Here is a 21162-nt window from a genome sequence, read left to right on the forward strand (position 1 = left end):
ATGTCTCAAAACCGCCAAACTCACTGGTTTGACTGGAATTCTGCTGCTGCGCAATTTCAACGTGTGTTTAGATGGGGTTATGATCGAGAATAAGCTTTATGTGGCCTCTCTGGACTCCCGTATATTTGCACTAAGTTTAGTCGGGCACCATTTGCAGCCATCAGCCGACATTTGAAGCAAAAAAGTCGGGTAAAAAAAAAAAAAAGCCGCGTCGCCGCACCACTTTTTGGAAAAGCTCCATACCAGAAACCGGAGACTTTTTTTTTTTGGCCTTACACAGTTTCTCAACGATTTCATATAGCACCCAGCCAGCACAGCCTTGATTCTGAGGCTTGACTCTTGTTATACAACTTTATACACTTTTTGTGGGACATGCAAACGTACTTGACGTCAACACTTCAAGATAGTGACACGTTGAAAGAGTGTGTTGTGCCCTCTGTGTGTGGGCATGCAACTTTTCAGCTGATCAGCTGATTTCCTCTTTTTTGACCTCCCATGTGTGCCATTGAAAATAGAAAAACACTGTACAAAGTCTAGGAAAAATTTGAATTTCCTCTTTTTTTTGTGATTTACCAGTTGCATGCCTGTGTGTGTGGATACTGGGAACTGATCAAAGCTTCACCGCTTCCCAATGCACACCGCACCTCTCTCCTGATAAAAGCCCGATTAGACTGTCACGTTGATTATTCATCCGTTCTTCAGAGAACCACACAAATTCACAAAGGAGAATTACTTTCGCATGGCGCAAATGCAAACTTTGAATATAAAACATCAAATCTTACGGGATTTGTTTTGCTTCCTTTGTTTACAGCCACACCCCCACCCCCTGAGCCCACCGTGGTCGGATACTGTGACAACGGCTGGGGCGCCTTCGGTTCCAGCTGCTACATCGTCGGCTCCGGCATCTTCGCCAAGGGAACCTTCGGCGACGCCATCTACGACTGCGACAAGAATTACGGCGGGGCCCACGTCGTGACTATTGGGAGCAAACTGGAGAACAGCTATGTCAAGAGTCTAGCCCAGAAGGAGTTTGGGGTCGATGAGGTGTTTATTGGAATCGACAGGACCGCCATTGGTGAGATATAATTCCAGCGTGGATAGGTTTGTAGTGTTGTCCATCACAATTTAATCCCAATTTGATTCAGAAGTCCAGTCGCAGGTAAAGAGGATGAACAGTAGCAAAGGAATCCCTTCGTCACAGTTCATTTGAATGGTTGTGACTTGACTTGAGACTAGAGGACTTATGATGGACTAGTGGGGACTTGTGAGGACTTGTGATGGACTAGCGAGGACTTGTGATGGACTAGCGAGGACTTGTGATGGACTAGCGAGGACTTGTGATGGACTAGCGAGGACTTGTGATGGACTAGCGAGGACTTGTGATGGACTAGCGAGGACTTGTGATGGACTAGCGAGGACTTGTGATGGACTAGTGAGGACTTGTGATGGACTTGTGATGGACTTGTGATGGACTTGTGTTGGACTTGTGATGATGTATGGGGACTAGTGAGGACTTTGAGGACTTGTGAGGACTTGTCATGGATTTGTGATGGATTTGTGATGGACTTTTGAGGACTAGTGAGGACTTGCGATGCACTCGACTGCAATATTTATTTTTATAAATTGTATTTCTTTCTGGTGAACTAGATTCCCTTTGTGGTTTGCATAATATGTACATCTATAGTCAGCGTTGCAGTCGAGTCAGGTCCAATCCTTTGTTCTTTGTACTTCTTTTCATGAAATGTTCATTGTCTGAATAATGTGCATGATTCTTTCCGATGTTTGAAACAATTTGAAAAATGTTACTGCTGTAAATACTTATTCTCGACTGTCATTATCAAAGGTGAATTTTTAATTGGCTTTTGCTAATTAGCATCATGTTTTGCCACAAACTTTGATTTCTGGTGCCATCTTTTGTTTACGTTTATGCAGCGCCAAGTATTGCAATGCTGATAATTCACATCATAACTTTTTCGCATTGTTATCAAAACATCAGTGACTCGTTACCCACCCCCTATTTAAGTGACACCTGTTCTTCCAATAAAACAGGTGGTTGGGAGTGGGTAGATGGCTCCCCTTTGACCTACGTCAACTGGGGCAATGACCCGGACAGTAACACCGGTAAAGACTGTGCCGAGATGAAGTTTGACTCCAATGCCAAGTGGTACCACATCAACTGCAAAAGCAAAAGCCACTACGTCTGTGAGAAAGCAAAGAGTGAGTGTTGAATTCGTGCCGTCTTGTCTTTATTTGTAATCAAAAGGATTTTATAGTGTATTGAAATGTCCTGGTAAATGTTGCGTATTAATTTGTGGTATAGCGTATTTCATGGGACTTTACATTAAAAAAAATGTTGACGCTGCTGAAATAAATGATTTGTGAAAACGATGCCAGCATTTTACGAAAAAACCACAAACAAGTCATGTTGGTTTTCGACTAGACTTGTGGAAAGAATCAACTTTACACTGCTAAAACTCATAAATCCCATATTGCTTGACTTTCGATATAATGGACCACACGCTGGATTTGTGAAGGCAAGAATTTTTGATCAGTAAAAGTCCTCCCTTTGTAGATTTTTCTCATGTTGAACATGCATACTTGACTCAATCAGCTCTTAAAATAATCTTTAGAAACAAATTTATGATGATTAATAACAGAAATTGGGAAGGAGAAAAAGTATTTTAACAGAGTGCTGTGGCCTCGTGGTCAAGGGCATTGGATTCGTGGTCTGCAGGTAAAGCTGCAGGTTGTGGGTTCGAGTCCAGCCTGGGGTTGTGGTGCGTGTGCCCTTGGGCAAGGCACTTTGTCACTCATTGCCTCTCCCCTCCCAGGAGTAAATGGGTACCTGCGAAGGTACGGGCCATATGCGCTGATATTGAGCTGCTGTAGAAGTGGTCTCATGGCCTGATGAACAGGGGTAATAATTGTAAAGCGCTTTGACACCTTTGGTATAAGGCAATATATAAGCAACACATTACTATTATTATTAAAGTTATAGTCCATCATTTGTAATTTGTGCATTTTGTTCGTTTGAAGCAACAAAAGTGCTCAAAATCTAAAGAAGGGTACTGAACAACTAACCTGATAAAATTTCAGCTCAGCTTCAGCTGTATAATCTGAGAAAAACAGCATTCTGGGATCTCAATTTCAAATCAAAAGTTGCTGAATCATGTTTTGAATTGCGCCTGAATTCAGCGTCCGAAACACGTTCTCGATGAGCCGAAAGCAGCTACGCGATGTCGCGCACTGATCTGACGAGTTATAGCAACCGGGGGTGCGTTGTGCGTCGTGCCAATGCTTGCGCGTGCTTCGCCGAACAACAAAACGAACTACTAATTTAAATTTTCCTACGGTGCGTCTTAAGAAGCACCGTTGGAAGGCCTTCTTTCGTTGATTACTTCAAAATGACAGCTTGCCAGAAAGAATAATTTCACAGGGAGTTTAGTCCCCTTACTATCTTTCAACCAAGTATGTTTTTCAACAATAATTATGCCAGCTACTTTTCGGATAGCTGCAAATGATGGACTATAGCTTTTAGTAAGCACCATTATTTTTCTTGCTAAATATTTGAATGTTTCATCTCTGGTTTCTTTGCAGCTCCAATGATGACGACTCCAACACCACCTGGTAAGAACACTCTTTGCTTTGTTTTCATAACTCCTCATTCGTTTATTTCGTGACCTGCCTGTTACTGCCTATGGGCTCCACGCACCAACAAGAGAGGGCGCTTTTTAATCACACGTGTGGACTGGTTTCGCGCAAAGTATGCACGACTAATCTGTACAAAGCTAATTAAGCCATTGCACGTTTGATGAATGCCAGATGTTGTCAGCGATGCATTTGAATGTATCTTCAAGTGCCCTCCCCCAACTCGCCCTTATCATTCAGGATATACTTGAGCACGAAGCCCATACCGCCCCAGACTGCCCTAGAACTGGTTGCTTTCATGGATTCTTCAGGGAATGTTAATAATACAAATTTAATATAGTTGCTAACCCTCCTGCTATCTGAACAGTCACAGACAGTCAAAAAAAGCAATCCGCTTCCCCTGCCATATTCCTTTGTACACAGGCTAGTCACCAACAGTCAGATCATATTTCAAGCAAGCACAGTGACCAGTCAAATTCAGTCAACAGACAAAAGCAGACAAGTGGTGGGCACAGCTGGCTTATCAATCACCTACAGTCAAAGCATAACTGTATCAAGTTACATAAACAGTCACAGCCAGTCAATCCTGCTTTACGTAGGCTGGGAGCTCTCCACTGTTGAAAACAGTCACTTGATTGATTTTGACTGAAATGACTATTCGGCACGGAGTGTATGTTTGTATAGGAGGTTTTAATTAATGAGTTAATTACTTCAAGCTTAAATCTTTAATTGTCATTCAATCCTGCAGTGAAGAACTGTTCGACCGGTGATACTGATTGGAAGGAGTTGGATTCATACTGCTATTACGTCAGCAATACATACGTCAGCTGGCATGATGCGGAGGAATGGTGCAATCAAAACGGCGGCTACCTGGCATCCATACACAGTGCAGTGGAGAATCAGTTCATTCTAGATTTGGTCAGTTTTTTCCCCATTCCGCTCTTCCCCTCCCCTAGCTTGCCCCCCTCCCCCCCCCCCCCCATTTTTTTTCATTTCCCTTTTGGAAATATTGTTAAATCTACCGAACTTAGGGGAGAAATAGTCAAGCTGTTTGGGTACATTGATGGAGAACCAGAAATTACTTAACCAGTTCACGCCGGGATTATTTTGACGTTTCCAGACCCAGGCGTGGGATTGGTTTCACAATTCTTGAAAACCATCATCTACCCGTCGTCTTCGGGTAGCACACCCTGATATATGCAAGTGGGTTGCTGACAGCTATTTCCGGCCTCGTCGTTGCGTGTTTATCCGTCATCTGTTCAGAATACCAGATTATAATTATAATTCCCTTCGATTTCAGTTCCCATACAGGTATCAGACCGCTTGGATTGGCTACAGCAAGATGTTTGATGGAAGTGGCACTGATAAGTACCGGTATGTATTTGTTGAGATATTTGAAGATATGAGTAACTAAAGGGTATGATAATGTGGGAGAGAAGTTTACGACCAGACTTCTAGAAATACTCCACCACACAACTACTCCCATTCATAAATAACTATCTTTTGTCAATTGTCAAAAAAAAAAAAGAACAGTAAAAAAATGTGCAACATTCACTGATGTTTTGTCCAAGTTCGTGCCACTGCTATATTTAAAGGTAAAGTCCATCATTTGTAATTTGTGCATTTTGTTCGTTTGAAGCAACAAAAGTGTTAAAATCTAAAGAAGGGTACTGAACTTTGTAATTTGTGCATTTTATTCGTTTGAAGCAACAAAAGTGTTAAAAAGCTAAAGAAGGGTGCTGAACAACTAACTAACCTAATGAAGTTTCAGCTCAGCTTCAGCTGTATATTTTGAGATACACAGCATTCTAGGATCTCGATTTCAAATCAAAAGTTGCTGAATCATGTTTTGAATTGGGCCTGAATTCAGCGCCAGAGACACGTTCTCACTGAGCCGATTGTAGTTACGCGATGTCGCGCACTGATCTGACGAATTATAGCAGCTGTGCGCGCAAGTGCGTCGTGCCAACGCTTGCGCGCGCTTTGCCAAATAAAAAAGTGAACTACTAACAGAAATTTCCAACGGTGCGTCTTAAGGCCAGAGAGAATAATTTCACAGGGAATAATTTCACAGGGAGTTTAGTTCCCTTACTATCTTTCAACCAAGTATGTTTTTTAACAATAATTACGTCAGTTACTTTTTGGATAGTTGCAAATGATGGACTGTAGCTTTAAGTCCTGCACGCTTGATTTGCCCAAAATCTATTCACCTCAGTGGTTTTTCGAGCATCTAGTTATGGAGTACCGAAGTGTGACGTCATTTAGAACCAGAAAGTGTAGTGCAAACGAATGGAGTACGCGCGCATGTTGGTTCTCGGGCCGAATCGCGCGCTTATGCCTCTTACACACATTTTGTGCACGTGACGTAGTAGGCACGCGTGGCATGTACTTGCACGCATGTTGGCAACTTGCAGCGTCTCGCGACCAATTTTTCAACATCTCTGACTGACGTTTGAAAGTCGGTACAAGACCACCCATGCCACGGGCTCTCGACGAATAGGAATGGGTCAACAGCATGAATGTTTCATTTAACGCTGCTGAAGAAGATGCAGATTTTTTTTTTTTTTTCAGTTTAAATAAATCCTGGGCCTAGATGATTGATTTACATATATATCTCAGCAAATAGTGCAGTAAATTTCACAACATCTGTCTATTTTGATTTCAGTTGGACCGATGGTTCGGATCCCTTGGACTACACGTCAGGATGGGGGGTCGGTGAACCAGATGACCAATTTGGCTCACAGAAGTGTGCAAATATGGAATGGGGTAAGAAGATTGAAGAAACTAAGAAAATCAAACTGGCCATATTTTTTATCGAGTACAGTTGTTATCTTTGTTACAGTTGAACACTGTCTTGAGATATGGTTTTTACACGGGAAGCCTTTTTTTTATAATTCGAAATTTAGCATAAATGGTGGTTTTGCATATAGCATGTATTTTGATGTATGAAGATTCGTATTACTTGTATGATCACGTATTTCGTACCGTTTTTCCAATGAGATTTAGCATTCAGCTCTATAAGCCATTGGGATGAGTGTAAAAAGGGTAGCAGAAGATATCTCATATTTGGTGTGTGCTGTCAGAAAGCTCGCTCAAGAGGGAAGTTTTTCTTGAAAATGTCAGCACACCAGGAGCCACAATTTTACAGGATGCTTTAGACTGTCAATCCCTAAAAATTCAGTAAGGTATTTCGTGATAATTTGATCAATTTGGTTTTTTGATGTTTGCAAATGTTGTATCTTCCCTTTTTAATCTGTTTTAATTTGGATATTAAATGAAGTCCATGTTTTCTTTCAGACGGCACTTGGGAGGACAATAACTGCGGTGCTCTGGAAGGTTTCGCTTGCAAGAGGAGGTCCGACAACACGGCACCGATCACTTTTCCCCCGCCTCCACCGCAAGTTGGAAACTGCCCCGCTGGCTGGAACAAGATAGAGACGGGTTGCTACCTGATCAAGGGTGACACAGCAGACTTCAAATCCTGGGAAGATGCGAGGACTGAATGCCAGAAACAAACCAACGGGGATCTGGCATCCATTCATGACCAAGGAGTCCAGTGTAAGGCATTGTCAGTTTTGTCATTGAGACCTTTTGTCGTCAAAACCTTTGTATGTTTAAACAATTGTGTACATTTGCAGAGACAAAATAATTCCAGTAACTAGCGCAGAGAGTTAATAATGTGATGAATAATTATAATGTAATCATACCATTCAAATAATGACATAATAATATTCAAATTAGGTCTTGCCCTTCACCGACGTTTAAACACTGTATACTCAGTGTGTTACCTCCCGAGTGAAAGTTGGAAAAAATCACTCGGGTGGGACTCGAACCCACGACCTCCTGCTTTCTAGTGCGGCTGTCTTACCACTTGACCACCGAGCTAACGGGATCGGTTGGCCGGTTTGAATCTGATATACATAGCAGCGGGTACCGCATAAACTATTATAAGAATTTCATCAAAAATTCCATCTTATAACTTTTCCAAAGGTTACAAAGCGCACTGAAGACTGCTCAGATAGAATTAATACTGATGTTTGAGTAAATGTTGATAAGTAAAAAATAAATTGTATAGGGCCAAAACCTTACAAGATCTTTTCAAGGCCTTTTTAAAGCACTTTCACAGTGAGAACATGTGGAATGGTCTAGTGTTACTATATACCACGCAAAGCAGTCAATATTTCGATATTGTCATTGCTGTTTTCTCTACAGCCCTGCTAACATCCATGATCAAGTCGCACACGGGTAACATGTGGATAGGTCTAGTGTTACTATACCACTCAAAGCAGTCAATATTTTTATATTATCATTTCTTTGTTCTTTACAGCTCTGCTAACATCCATGATCAAGTCGCACACTGGTCACATGTGGATAGGTCTAGTGTTACTATACCACTCAAAAGCAGTCAATATTTCAATATTGTCATTGCTGTTTTCTCTACAGCTCTGCTAACATCCATGATCAAGTCGCACACTGGTCACATGTGGATAGGTCTAGTGTAACTACACCACTCAAAAGCAGTCAATATTGTTATATTGTCATTTCTTTGTTCTTTACAGCTCTGCTAGCATCCAAGATCAAGTCGCACACTGGTAACATGTGGATAGGTCTAGTGTTACTAAACCACTCAAAAGCAGTCAATATTTCAATGTTGTCATTGCTGTTTTCTCTACAGCCCTGCTAGCATCCATGATCAAGTCGCACACGGGTAACATGTGGATATCACTGCGTGGTGGTACTAGTGGATGGTGGGGCTATCACTGGGCCGATCAGAGCAACGTGGACTACGAACACTGGGCCTTAAACCAGCCCAGTTATTACTTTGTAAGTCAGACAGTCCAATCTGTCATGTTATCAGCTGCCGGACAATAAACCAATCCATTAAAGGTAGAGTAGATCATTTACTTACAAAATTATTGTTGAAAAGCTTACTTGATTTAAAGATAGTAATTTGGCAATAAACTCAGTGCTAAATTATTCTTTCTGGCAAGCTGTCATTTTGAAGAAAACAATGAACAAAAAGGCCATTTCCAAAGACGCGTCAAGTGACGCAGTTTTGGAAATTTCCGTTAGCAGTTGGTTTGTAATTGGGCGAATCCGTGAATGGGTTTGCGCAAGCGTTGACACGACGCGCACACGCGCGCTGTTGCTTTTAGTCGTCTGATCAGTGCGTGACATGGCGATGCGGATTTCGGGCGCAGATCGAGTTCCTAAAATATTGTTTTCTCGGAATAGACAGCATTCATCACAGAGCTAAAACTTCATCAGGTTTAATTGTTAAGGACCCGTCGTTTTGAGCGCTTCTGTTGCTTCAAACAAAAAACTAAAATGCACATATGGCAAAATGATCTACCCTATCTTTAAGCCCCGCCCAGTAATATTCTGACCAATCACTGCCGTGATAAATGTCCGTTTATGAAACTTGGTGCGGGCATAGACCAACTTAATATGAACATACCCAAGAAATTTCAGGACTATAGTTAAAAGTGTTTTGGAATTATTGGCTAATTTATTATTCATATGCACCAATGGTAATTCTGCTTTGTGTACACTACATGGGGAAATTCTGTTTTCACTGTGCGCCGAAAAAAATTCGCTGCGCCGTAACCAGTGGTCAGATTTTATGTTTTTGGTATCAAAAGATGCGCAAGACTCGAGGCTAAAAAGTCTGGAAAGCTCTGGTCGGGATACATTTTTTGCAAGGGTATCGCGGAAAAAGTTGAAGGGGAGGGGTAGTTATAATGTACCTGGTCAGTTTCCCTATGTGGTTTCCTCGGGGGAAAAAGGCAAAAGTTAGTATTTATTTTTTCATTTTTATTTCTTTCTGGTAATGAAACCAAGAATTCCTCAAAAAGCCTGACGAAACCTGTAGAGAGGAGACAATGAGAAGAAATTACAGTTTTAGAGGTGGGAGGAAAAGCTCAGAAGAATATTCTGGGGAAAACCCACGGAATCAGGTAGGGACTGAAAACCCAATCCACATATTGGCCCAGGCGGGATTCAAACCCAGGCCATGGAGGTGGAAGACGAGAAAAGTAATCACTGTACCAACCTGATTTCCCGGGTTGCAGGTTCAAACCCCGCTCCAGTCAATTTCTTTGTTCAACGTTATTAAAATAGTTACAATGCACCTAGTCAGTTTCCCTATAGATGTGGTTTCTTTGGGGGGGGGGGGGAATGCCAACGTTATGTTATGTTAGAAATCAATCACCAGTTAACCAAAACTCTGCGATCAACCTTGCTGCTTGATGTTCCTCCTTCAGGATCAAACCCAGTGTGTGGTGATGGTGAATGACCCGGACTATCCAGGGCGTTGGGATGATCAGCCTTGCGCTGACACACATGGCTACCTCTGTTATCAACCACTCGGTAAGTAGAATGCTGCCAGGAGCCTGGATATCGAACTTGAAGAAATTAAGCACGGATCCGTCTTAATCTTGTGGAGTGCCGTGGCCTCGTGGTTAAGGGCATTGAATTCGTGGTCTGCGGGTAATTCTGCGGGTTGTGGGTTCGAGTCCAGCCTGGCCGGGTTATGGTGCGTGTGCCCTTGGGCAAGGCACTTTGTCACTCATTGCTTCTCTCCACCCAGGAGTAAATGGGTACCTGTGAGGGCAGAGATGGTTATTGTGATTGAATAAGCTTGCTTGCGCCTAACAGGCAGCATCGAGCTGTATACTCCCCAGGGAGCTGAGATGGTATTTTGGAATGTTTAATTGGCCCAGTGATCAGGGGTAATAATAATACTGTAAGCGCTGGGATTTAGTTTTACTAATAAGAGCGTTCTTAAATGCGATTATTATTATTATTATTATCACAGAAAAACAATTGTCAGCAAAGGGCAAAAGCCCAATATTAAGTGCGTCGGAGCATAGATAACAAGTTAGTGACAGGCAGCCCAGTTTTCAGCATACCTTATTTCATAGTTATCACCAAGGTACTTATGTTGGATCACAAGACCATTACAGGAAAATCGCACATCAACTCATGAATCCAGTCACCAGTAACAAGGGACAATAGCGGATACAGGGGGGGGGGGGGGCACTGATGCCCTTTCCCTCCCCCTCCCCTCCCCCCCCCCATTTTTAACAATTTTGTTTTAGGTACGTTGTGTCTTTTTCCCTGTTTCTTCTGCTGTCAACTGGTTATTTAATCACTTCAAAGACAGAAATGTTCACCAACGTAAACAAATGATATGCCTCACTTGTATGTTCGGGTTTTGCTTCATTTTCAGGACCCCCCTTTTTTTTGGAAATGCTAGATCAGCCAGTGAGGGATGAACAGTAACAAAGGAATGATTCTCACACGGTTCAATGAATAACTTGGGACTTGGTTTGGGACTTGATGATATAATTGGAATTCACTTGTAATGAACTTGTGGTGACTGTTTTTTTGTTGTCTTATTAACCATGAAATTCTCAAGAATACAGACCACACTGTCTATTTTCTCGGGTTATGGCGTTGTGTGTCAGATTTGGCAAATAATTGGAACACAACGTTGAGAAGTGAAGAAAAGGTTGAGATTGTCTCCATCTCAAGGTGTCTTCAATCCTCTCCAATACCCTTCCGAGCCAGGAAGTACATTTCCGTAACTGCATTATAAATATTTCTACACACAGATGCAAATCTGCCCACCGTAGCGCCACCGATCGACGACTGTAAACTAGACGACTACGAACCGTACTATGACGATTGCTTCAAGGTCAACACCACGTATGTGCCCTTCCAGGACGCCCTGAAGTCCTGCGCCAATGATGGAGCATACCTAGCAACTGTCGTTGATGGTTTTGATGAGGCTTATCTGATCACGATGCTGTATGCAAGGGGCTTGGATGCTGCCTGGATTGGCTTCGCAGCGTCCAATGTAAGCCGGGGGTTGCAAGCGAGGGGGAGGGGGGTGTTTTGAAGCGGGGGGAGGGCTGACATTGTTCCCAGTGGCTTAAATCCATATCAGCAGGTGGGGGGGGGGGGGGATGGGGATGACCAAAAGTAAAAAATTGCCTGGCCGTGGAAATTTGAAAAGCGGGGACAGGCCTGGACGCAATTTTTTTTTCCCCAAACGAGATCAGACAATATCAATAGAGGGCGCTTTCTCCGTGTTATGCATATTCATGATGTCCAGGGCTTTAGAGAATAATTTATATAACGAGGAATAATGGTGTTTAAATCGCCGACGATTGGCAGCTGATTCGTGGACTGGTTGGAAGTAGTCCTGACTTCTAATCAGGTGATCCGAGTTCGAATCTCAGTGAGTGTTTTTCACTTCTTCTCATTTTACCTTTCAAATAACTCAAGTGAGGAAGAAACATTTCTCACAAGACGTTAAGCCTATCTTGGGTTTGAGTTGTGGAGAACAAGGCATTAGATATGCATGTAATGGACCAATCAGAAGATGGGAAACGGATGTCGTTTGGGAAAAAAAAAATCGCGGCCTAGACACCACATTGCACTTGGGGCCCTATTCATTATACAGATGGACATCTTATGTGCACTTATGTGCCTTAACCTTACATAAAATACGACGCCTTTAAAGTTTTGTACCTTTTCCCTCCATTTTTCAACGCTACTTATTAATACATTTTGGCAGTTGCAAAGTTAAAAAAATACCTTTTTGTTTCTCACCACAATTTCACAAAGAAATGAGGGGGAGGGGGCGGAACCAATGGCCCATTCCCGTAGTCAAAATTGAGGGGATATACGACTTGTGATGGACTTGTGATGGACTACAACACCACTCAATACCCTAAGTATTAGCTCCATTGTTTTTAAACTCTATTTGTTTAATCCCAGAGCACCGGCACATTTGTCTGGGCGGACCAGCGGCCAGATTCCTACATCAACTGGGGCCCATACCAACCCAACGGTCCAGGCAACTGCGCGGTTCTGACCAAGCAGGCTTATTGGGTCAACGTCCCTTGTGACGAGGGGTACCCATTCTTCTGTCGAATCAACGATCAACCTTGTAAGTTTCACTGGTTTTCTTCCGTTTTGTCAAGCAGTGAACGTTACATCTGTTTCAGAGTTGTGCAAAACAAGAGGCGACTCAGATCAACCCCAAGAGATTTTAGTTTTAGACAGGCAAACTTTTTGTATGACTTTTCTATTGACTAGACTCTGGGAGCATTCCAAACGACTGCAGCGCTTCATCTTTCAATATAGTCGCTCCTAACTGTTCGAAGCAATGAACTTTTCATGTCTTTAATTCAATTCCAAGAAATAAATTGGTTCGGCATGACTCTCAAATGCCAGTCAGAAAAAGTTGTCCATTTCTTTAATTGCAACTACAAAACAAAATTGACATGGAGTAGAATTCTTATCTACATCTGCAATGCTGGAGCTCTGTAAAATCGCAACATTTTTTGTTGTTGCCCTTTTCAAATTTTTGGAGATGCACTGCTTACAATAACCCCATAGACAATTGCACTGTTAGACAATACTTTGTTTCAGTTTGACCGATGCAAACTTTTTCTGCTATCACAGTTGTGCCTTGAAGCCAATTTGTGGTCTCACCTTGTAAACTTCTACACAGATCCATTCCTTAGTAATTCCAGAGAAGTGTGCTCATGTCCCATCACTGATTGGACAAACCTCTAGTTTCTTTGTGAACCATTTTCTTTATTATCCCATTTTTTTTTTACCCCAGTCGTACCCCCCACTTGGCCCCCCGCCCTGCCAGGCAGCTGTCCGGACAAATGGGTCCCGTATGGTGACAACTGCTACATGTTTGCGTCAGGCGGTAGTTACGTCACCTGGTACGAGGCCTACGTCAAATGCTCCATGGACTACGGAGGTGCACAACTCCTGGCCATCCACAGCAGGGCCGAGAACACGTTCATCCAGAAGAATATTGATAATATCTATTCGTGGACCGGCGTGTGGCTGGACTTGAGTCGCAACAAAACTGGTAAGCAGAAACTTAGCAGTGAAGTGTGAAATTTGGACTCTTATGTAATACAGATTCCTTGGCTGTTCTGCTCATGCCTGAGTGAAGATAATTACAAGATAGTAACAGGGCCCAATTTCATGGCCCTGCAAACTACAGAATTCCGCGCTAACGATCATCATTCTGCGCTAACTGCGCAAGCAGAAAACTTCTGCGCTAACCCTGTAAGCACAGAATCCTTAGTTACGGGATGTACGCATGCCCAGAAGCCAAAATTCCTCGCTTACCTGTGAAATATGCTTGCTGTAAGCATGGAATTTTCTGCTATAGTAAGCAGGGATTTGTCGCTAACAGTAAGCAGGGCCAAGAAATTGGGCCCAGGTCGTGTGAGGGTTAGAGTATATATAAGTAAGTAGGGACCAGATTTCATAGGAGTCCAAATTTTGATGAAGTACCCCTAGTCTGGTCAATTTTTATCTTAAATTTAAGCCCCGGTATCGTTTTTCATTACATTTTTATTTAAATTGAAGGTAGTGAGTATTATCAAAAAGATTTCAGACTGAGATAGTTGTATTTTCAATTGTACAAGTTCTGATTTACAGCAGAAATTGAAAGATACATATAGACTGAATCAAAACTGATGGGCTTTCCCTGACTAGATTGCTAATATACTAGCAGTTTTGGCAGAAAATTCCGCACTAGCTAGCTGTGGGTTGTCAGCAGATTAGCGCAGACTTTCCGCTTAGGCGCATGCATTTGGAATTAGGATTGTGTTCTAATTGCAGGGTAAACGCAGAATTTCTAGACTAGTGCTGTAAGCACAGAATGCCATGGTTAGCAAAGTAATGAGATTATACCAAGTTTTTCTTTGGCAGAAACTAATTCATTGACCTGCAGTTACTGGGATGGAACCATGCTCATCACGTGCAGGTGGTACACACACACTCAATGCTAGAACTGTGATCTGAAGTGTTACCAAAATGTGCTCTTATTTGACCAGGCGCATGAGCCTGGTTCCACCTGACCATTATATGGTAGGATGTCATGGTCTGTAGAATGCCATGGTCCAGTGGTTGTGGTGTTTGATGCAAGTACGATGGTATGTAGGTTCGAGCTCTGCCAGGAGCATGGTGTTTGTGCCCTTGGGCAAGACACTTTACCACAATTGCCTCTCACTGCCCAGGAGTATAAATGGGCACCTGTAATGAGGGTTAGATGACTGAATGTGCGCTGATATCGGCTGCCGTGTGGTCTCGTGGCCTGATGAACCGGGGAATAATTGTAAAGCGCTTTGAGATTGTTCGTTTCTCTCAGTAGTCTCCCCCAACTCCCCCTTTGCAACCGTTGATCGGGGATACATGTCCACGGACTCCATAAATTCTTTTAGTATTGGCATCAAGATAACATGACAAATCCTGTACCTTCCGAATATTTCTCTTAATAGTGAGTAACCAGTATGAGTTTTTTTGGAACGACGGACACCCGTTGGATTACGACAATTGGAGACACGACGAACCCAGCCAGGAGGGATACTACAGTAAAGACTGCGCCATCATGATGCCCGGTGCCTACGGAAAGTGGGAGACGGACAGCTGCACATTCGGCAATGGCTTCGCGTGCCAGAAACCCAAAGGTAGCTATAAGAACCTGTCCGAATTGTAGTCAAGTTAGGACTCGTCATTTTAAGTCTTCCAGACTCTAGCCATCCAAGTGGAAGGCATTCCTTAGACACTTTTGGAATCCAGACAAAAAGTGTTAGTGTCCGTATACATACGACAATGGCTGATATGTGTAAGCATACATGTATTAAAGTTTTCGAGTTTGAAAGTACAGTTTCAAAATTCTGTTATTTTAACCAGATTTAATTTCCTTGGCTGAAATTCGGACTTAATATCCCTTTTCTAAAACTCTACCATTTGCGACAGATCAACATACCTTGGAAATTCCTAGTTTTCGAGTAAAATCCATATATCTATTTCTAGAAAACCTTGTGGAGACGTATTCATCTAAAGAAATTGCCCTGTGGAGATGTATACAATCTTTTGTTCCCTATTGTGTGCATGTCTCCAGAGGGCACGGTGTATCAGATCACGAGAACAAAGAAATGTCTCCACAAGGATACAAATTTCCGTATGTGAGAGGTCGTGTTCAAATAGCAGTTTCGGCATCACGCCTCTGCATGTACCTATTTCTGCCCAGGAAACCAAGTCAAAATTTTGTCTTAAAAATGCTTATTATTCACCAAATGCCGTGAAAAATTCACTTTAAAGAGCTTCCAATAAGCCTCTGTACTGATGACGTCACACTTTGTTCACCAGGTATGTAAACTTAACCTTGTTTTGGACTTCTTATGAATGCAATTACAAATTGAAAAATACTGTACAAAGTCTTGTATGGTTTGGAGTTGTCTTCTTGTTCTAAACTCCCAGTTGCATGCTTGTTTTACATGTACGATTTTCTACGGTGCTACGAAACTGTCCTCCCCACTAGGCTCCCATAAGAAAGCACACATATAAACAAAGTGTGACATCATCAGTACAGATTTTCAATCTGACATGTCTGGTTCATTATTAAAATAATATTAAGATTTTTATATTATTATTAAATTGAAAGAAATTTTGATGAATGGGAGGTTTGCGGTAACACCATGTAATTGAAAGATATCTTTTATTGAGTTGTGTGGTTCTGAGAAGAACCAGTTGGTTTTAACTCGACGTTTCGAACAGTGTGCTCTGCTCGTCATCAGGAGACGAAAAGAAATTTTGATCGAAAAAGATGGAAATTCATACTCACTGATCCCGTGGCACTTTCTTGCATTACGTATGAGAAGAATGCATGAAGTGATGACGGCACATGTAAAAATCGATAATGGTATGTGATACAGGCAGGATTTTCAGACTCTCTATTATTCAGTCCCTTGTGACCTTATGACTTGTGATTTAACTTGTGATGAAAGCGTGAAGGACTTGTCATTCTATGATGCATTTCATAGGCACAACTAAAGATGTAAAAGTGCTCAGTTTTGTCTAAAAGTGATTCTTCGCTTGATCATGTTTGTACAGCAGATTAGCAACTCTTCAGACTTTGTAATATAAATTTGTTTCAGTTATTCATTCCGGTTTTTGTAATGAACTGGCCTTATCCTTAAATGCAGTTGATATTAACATTTATTTTTGGTCTCATTTCCTTTTCTCATTACTTTTCAGTTCCGGTTCCCGGTAAGTAGCTTTGTTATGACGACATTGAACATAATCATTATTTGTAATTTTCTAGTCTTATAAAAAAACTTGACCCCCTCCAAAAAAAACCCCACAAAAATATCTGAAATATTAAAAAATATCCAGGGAAACCAATTTAATAATTTCTGAGGGAACAAAATGCTTCTCTTTGAAAAATTGCTGTAGAAATGTTGGAATAAGCCAGACTTGTATTCAAGTTACCAAACATCAAGTCTGAGTTTGAGTCGCCTCTCCCGAGTCCGAGTCCTGAGTTATGAAGTTCGAGTCTGAGTCCAAGTCTGAATCCGCATATAGAGTCGGACTCTGAGTCCAAGTCCAAGCCCTAGTCATTTGTCATCGTGACTTGAAACCAAGTCCGAGTCACGGAAAATGGGACTCGAGTTGGACCCGACTCGAGTTGGACCCGACTCGAGTTGGACCCGAGTCCGAGTAACCAGTCATACAAGTCTGGAATAAGCTGTTAGTAAACATGCATGATTATACCTAAACAAGACAAACATTATTCACAGTAACTCCCTGAAGTTATGTGAGGAGTCAAAGAATTTTGTTTTTCTGTTCTCGGCACCAGAGGGTGGCTGTGAGAAGGGCTGGTTCAGGATGAACAATTGGTGCTACGGAGCGTTTGGGATGTTTGAGCCCGACGCCAAGACATGGCCCGCTGCCGAGAAAGACTGCAACAGTAAAGGCGGAAACTTGGCCACCGTCTACGGACAGAGTGTCCAGTGTGAGTATAAAAAAGAACCATTTTACAGAACTTTTTCTGTCAATAGTGAAATGCAGCCAAGCTCGAAGGAAGGTTTTCGTAGATGCTGTTTCAGTATTAGGCGATGTCGAATTTTTCAAGGGATATTGTTCGAACTCTTTACTATTACTCATAGTTTTGTCAAAACATGTATCGGTTTTAATTTCCCCACAGGCATCTATCTCTTAAACTCCAAAAACATTTTAAAATTAGAAAGAATATATCCTTTGTTCATCTCAGATCCTCAAGTCAAAAATGATTTGTTTTCTTGATGTTGAAAAAAAGTGCTCAAAATTACCAATTAGAAAAGACCAAAGATAGTTCTTGGATCCATTCAACAACCTCTTTGATATACTGATTTATTACTTTGTAAGGTTGGCACAGTGGTTACTGTCCCTGCCTTCCACAACTATGGCCCTGGGTTCAATTCACATGTGGATTGGGTTTTCAGTCCCTGCCTGATTCCGGTGGTTCCCCCGGAATATTCTTCTGGGGTTTCCCTCCCACCTCTAAAGCTGTAATTTCTTCTCACTGTCTCCTCTCTACAGGTTTCTTCAGGCTTGGGAGCTACAGTGCCTAGGGCGCTTTTAAGCAATCCTTGGTTTCATTACCAGAAAGAGATAAACTAAATTAACAAAAAAACGCGAGCTAATTCTTCTCAGTAATGTGACTTTTCTTGTCTATCCTTTTCTTTTCAGCTTTACTGGAAGGGATGATGTCCGAGGAGAAACAGTCCTTTGCTTGGATCGGCCTGAGCAAGAGACTGACCGGGTTCTTTGAGTGGGCGGATGGAACACCATTCCATTTCAAGAACTGGGCCGCGGATAACCCCGATCAAATCGTAAGCATTATCTCAGCTGGATGTACATTTGATTCTCGAAATGTCCCAGTCTGAGTCCGATTCACTAAGTGTCTAATGAGTCCAAGCAACTAAGTATCTGCGTCTGTATCTGTATCATTATAGTCGGTAAAGCATCCCAGGGAAAACATCACACCAACTTAGAGAGAAGACATTGAGAAGAAATGACAGTTTTAGAGGTGGGAGGAAAAGCCCAGAAGATATTCTGGGGAAAACCCACGGAATCGGGTAGGGACTGAAAACCCAATCCACGTATTGACCCAGGTTTGACAGCAGTGGAAAACGAGGAAAGTACTGCTACGCCAACCCGACTCCCCTATTTGTGCACGCAGAAAGTTTCCATTTATCAAAGAAAACCTTAAAATGAACGCATTACTAAGGCAACCATTGAAAGAAGATGTGGTGATGTAGCATTTCAAGTGAGAAAAATGATTTTGGGAAAAGCAAGTTTCTGGCAGGGGTTTCAGAGTTGGGGGTCGGAACCTATGCTTTCATTTTGAATCCCTAAGGATTGAGTATAAATCGTTGATACTGTTCTCTCTCATCAGAACGATGAGTACAAGTGCGTCCGGCTGAACCAGGACACGACCTACCCAGGTCTGTGGAGCAACATCCCCTGCGGGTCCGAGGACGGGTCAGGCAAGGGATCCAAAGGGGGTTACATCTGCCAAAAACCTGCTGGTAAGTCCTCGCAAAAAAAATCAGTTTTGTAGTACCTGCTGAAGCAGTTGTCACAGGTGTATCAGACTCAAATTGACCAGCTCACCCTGGTAAGTGGTAAGCTCAGTGATCACGTGGTAAGTCACTAGTAAGCAGAACGTCGTTATTCACGCGGAAGCCGTTTTCGGTTGTGTTCCTTGAATCAATGCTACGAATTGTAAACTGTTGAATGGGATGGTGCCTGACCATTTTATGATTAGAGTGCGTTACAAGCCTCACTTGCAATTTTTTAGGGTATGTTTAATCACAAATTGAAGACTGCTATTTATATGTAATGATCCTTTATTTCCTTGATTTCATTTCTCATCGCAAGTTCAAAAAAATTGAGACTTTACCTTACTTTCAATTTAATATGGCGGACTTGTGGAGTGAAGAGAGTCTATTCCATTGACTATGTCAACAGAAATTAACACATTAAGTTAAAGAGAAAATACAACATTTGCAAACTTGAAAAAATAAAACTACCAAATTATTATGAAATACCTTGTCGGACTGTTAGTGAATGACAGTCTTAAGCATCCTGTCAAATCATGGCACCTGGTATACTGTCATTTTTAAGAAAAGTGGTGTTTTTGTATCAATTCCAACGCTGGTTGGCTGACCACCGTTGGAAAAAAACTGGTTTTTTTTTCAAATACTGCCCCCCAGTTGACCATATTCAGTTAGTCCGCATTTGTTTGCAATCGATTACCCAACTATAAACGGGTACAAGCCAGCGAGACTGGTGCCCTAACCTTACAATTCCCCAATGTCTATAAATTGCTCCGTTTCATCTTAAATGGAGTCAGGGACACAGACTACAGGAAAATTATTGTTTTTCCTGGTTTTCAAGCATCTACGAACCCAAAACGTCAAAAAAAATCAGTGCAACAATATTTGCTATATTACCACCCCCCCCCCAAAAAATCCATCCATCCATTTCTGAAAATTATAGCAAAAGAAAATGATGTATATATTCCCTTTAATTAAACCTGTTTGAAACCAACAATGATCAGGGTCAACCCGGGTCACTCCTATTACTGTTTGGTTTTGAAGAACTCTGAAATGCCAGTCTGATCGCGTATATTTACCATCATCATTCCACCTCTCCCCAGATCCCAACCTACCCAACAACCCCACCGGCGAGACCTGTACCCAGGCTGGCTACTTCAAGTTTGATGAGATCTGCTACAAAGCCTACGGCGGGTCGGACCAGCTGAAGGCATTCCAAGCTGCGCAGGATCAGTGCGTGGCGGACGGAGGAACGCTGCCCAGCGTGCCCAACGGCTACGCGGAGGGTTTCATTGAGACGCTGCTGTTTTACTACGAGATCAAAGACGCGTGGATTGGCCTCAGGAGAGGAGTAAGCTTAACATATTTTCAAATTAGGTTTTTGCCCTTCACCGACGTTTTAAACACTGTATACTCAGTGTGTTACCTCCCGAGTGAAAGTTGAAAAAAATCACTCGGGTGGGACTCGAACCCACGACCTCCTGCTTTCTAGTGCAGATGTCTTACCACTCGACCACCGAGCTAACGGGATCGGTTGGCCGGTTCGAATCTGATGTACATAGCAGCGGGTACCGCATAAACTATTTTAAGATGGAATTTTTGCGCCGGGGTGAAGGGCAAAAACCTAATTTGATTTATATCACCCCGGCGCAAAAATTCCATCTTAAAATTAACATATTTTGAATATAGGTCATTCTGTAAATATAGGGTCCATTGTGTGGCATTGGTCCTGTCCCTGTTAAATTACGTTGTAATTTGCCATTCAAGTTTCATTAAGATGACTTAAAAATTATTTTTATCCCTCAGGCTTTTAAGCCGTGTGTTGTGTAATGCATGTTAAAGAACCCATTAACACTTATCACTACTAAGAAAAGGGGTTTGCCCCGGTGTTTCTGACAGTGGCTGCTATGTGCGCCGCAGCACCTTGTGAACCCTTATAAGGTGCTACATAACGCGTCTCATATTTCTCATAAATTTAATATTGACCTTTCTTTGCTAGTAAACATAATTTCCAGCACCTTGAGTACATAATTGTTGGTAGATACTTGCGCTATATAAGACTAGTATAAGAGTATTATTTTTA

General features: G+C 42.1%; 1 protein-coding gene across 1 annotated transcript in view; it reads left to right on the forward strand.

Moving 5' to 3' along the window:
* LOC119720569 (lymphocyte antigen 75-like) overlaps positions 1-21162 on the forward strand; it is a 68728-nt gene that overhangs the window by 37558 nt on the left and 10008 nt on the right. The window contains exons 36-53 of the mRNA XM_038190285.1: positions 812-1075; positions 2050-2217; positions 3598-3627; positions 4397-4566; positions 4949-5022; positions 6314-6414; positions 6946-7206; positions 8324-8472; positions 9912-10017; positions 11265-11509; positions 12436-12607; positions 13289-13549; positions 14973-15161; positions 16735-16746; positions 17336-17491; positions 18208-18350; positions 18917-19049; positions 20183-20430. Coding sequence (XP_038046213.1) covers positions 812-1075; positions 2050-2217; positions 3598-3627; positions 4397-4566; positions 4949-5022; positions 6314-6414; positions 6946-7206; positions 8324-8472; positions 9912-10017; positions 11265-11509; positions 12436-12607; positions 13289-13549; positions 14973-15161; positions 16735-16746; positions 17336-17491; positions 18208-18350; positions 18917-19049; positions 20183-20430 — 2882 coding nt within the window. The remainder of the gene's footprint in view (positions 1-811; positions 1076-2049; positions 2218-3597; positions 3628-4396; positions 4567-4948; positions 5023-6313; positions 6415-6945; positions 7207-8323; positions 8473-9911; positions 10018-11264; positions 11510-12435; positions 12608-13288; positions 13550-14972; positions 15162-16734; positions 16747-17335; positions 17492-18207; positions 18351-18916; positions 19050-20182; positions 20431-21162) is intronic.

Source organism: Patiria miniata, unplaced genomic scaffold (assembly GCF_015706575.1).
Source record: "Patiria miniata isolate m_02_andy unplaced genomic scaffold, ASM1570657v1 HiC_scaffold_9, whole genome shotgun sequence".
NCBI lineage: Eukaryota > Metazoa > Echinodermata > Asteroidea > Valvatida > Asterinidae > Patiria > Patiria miniata.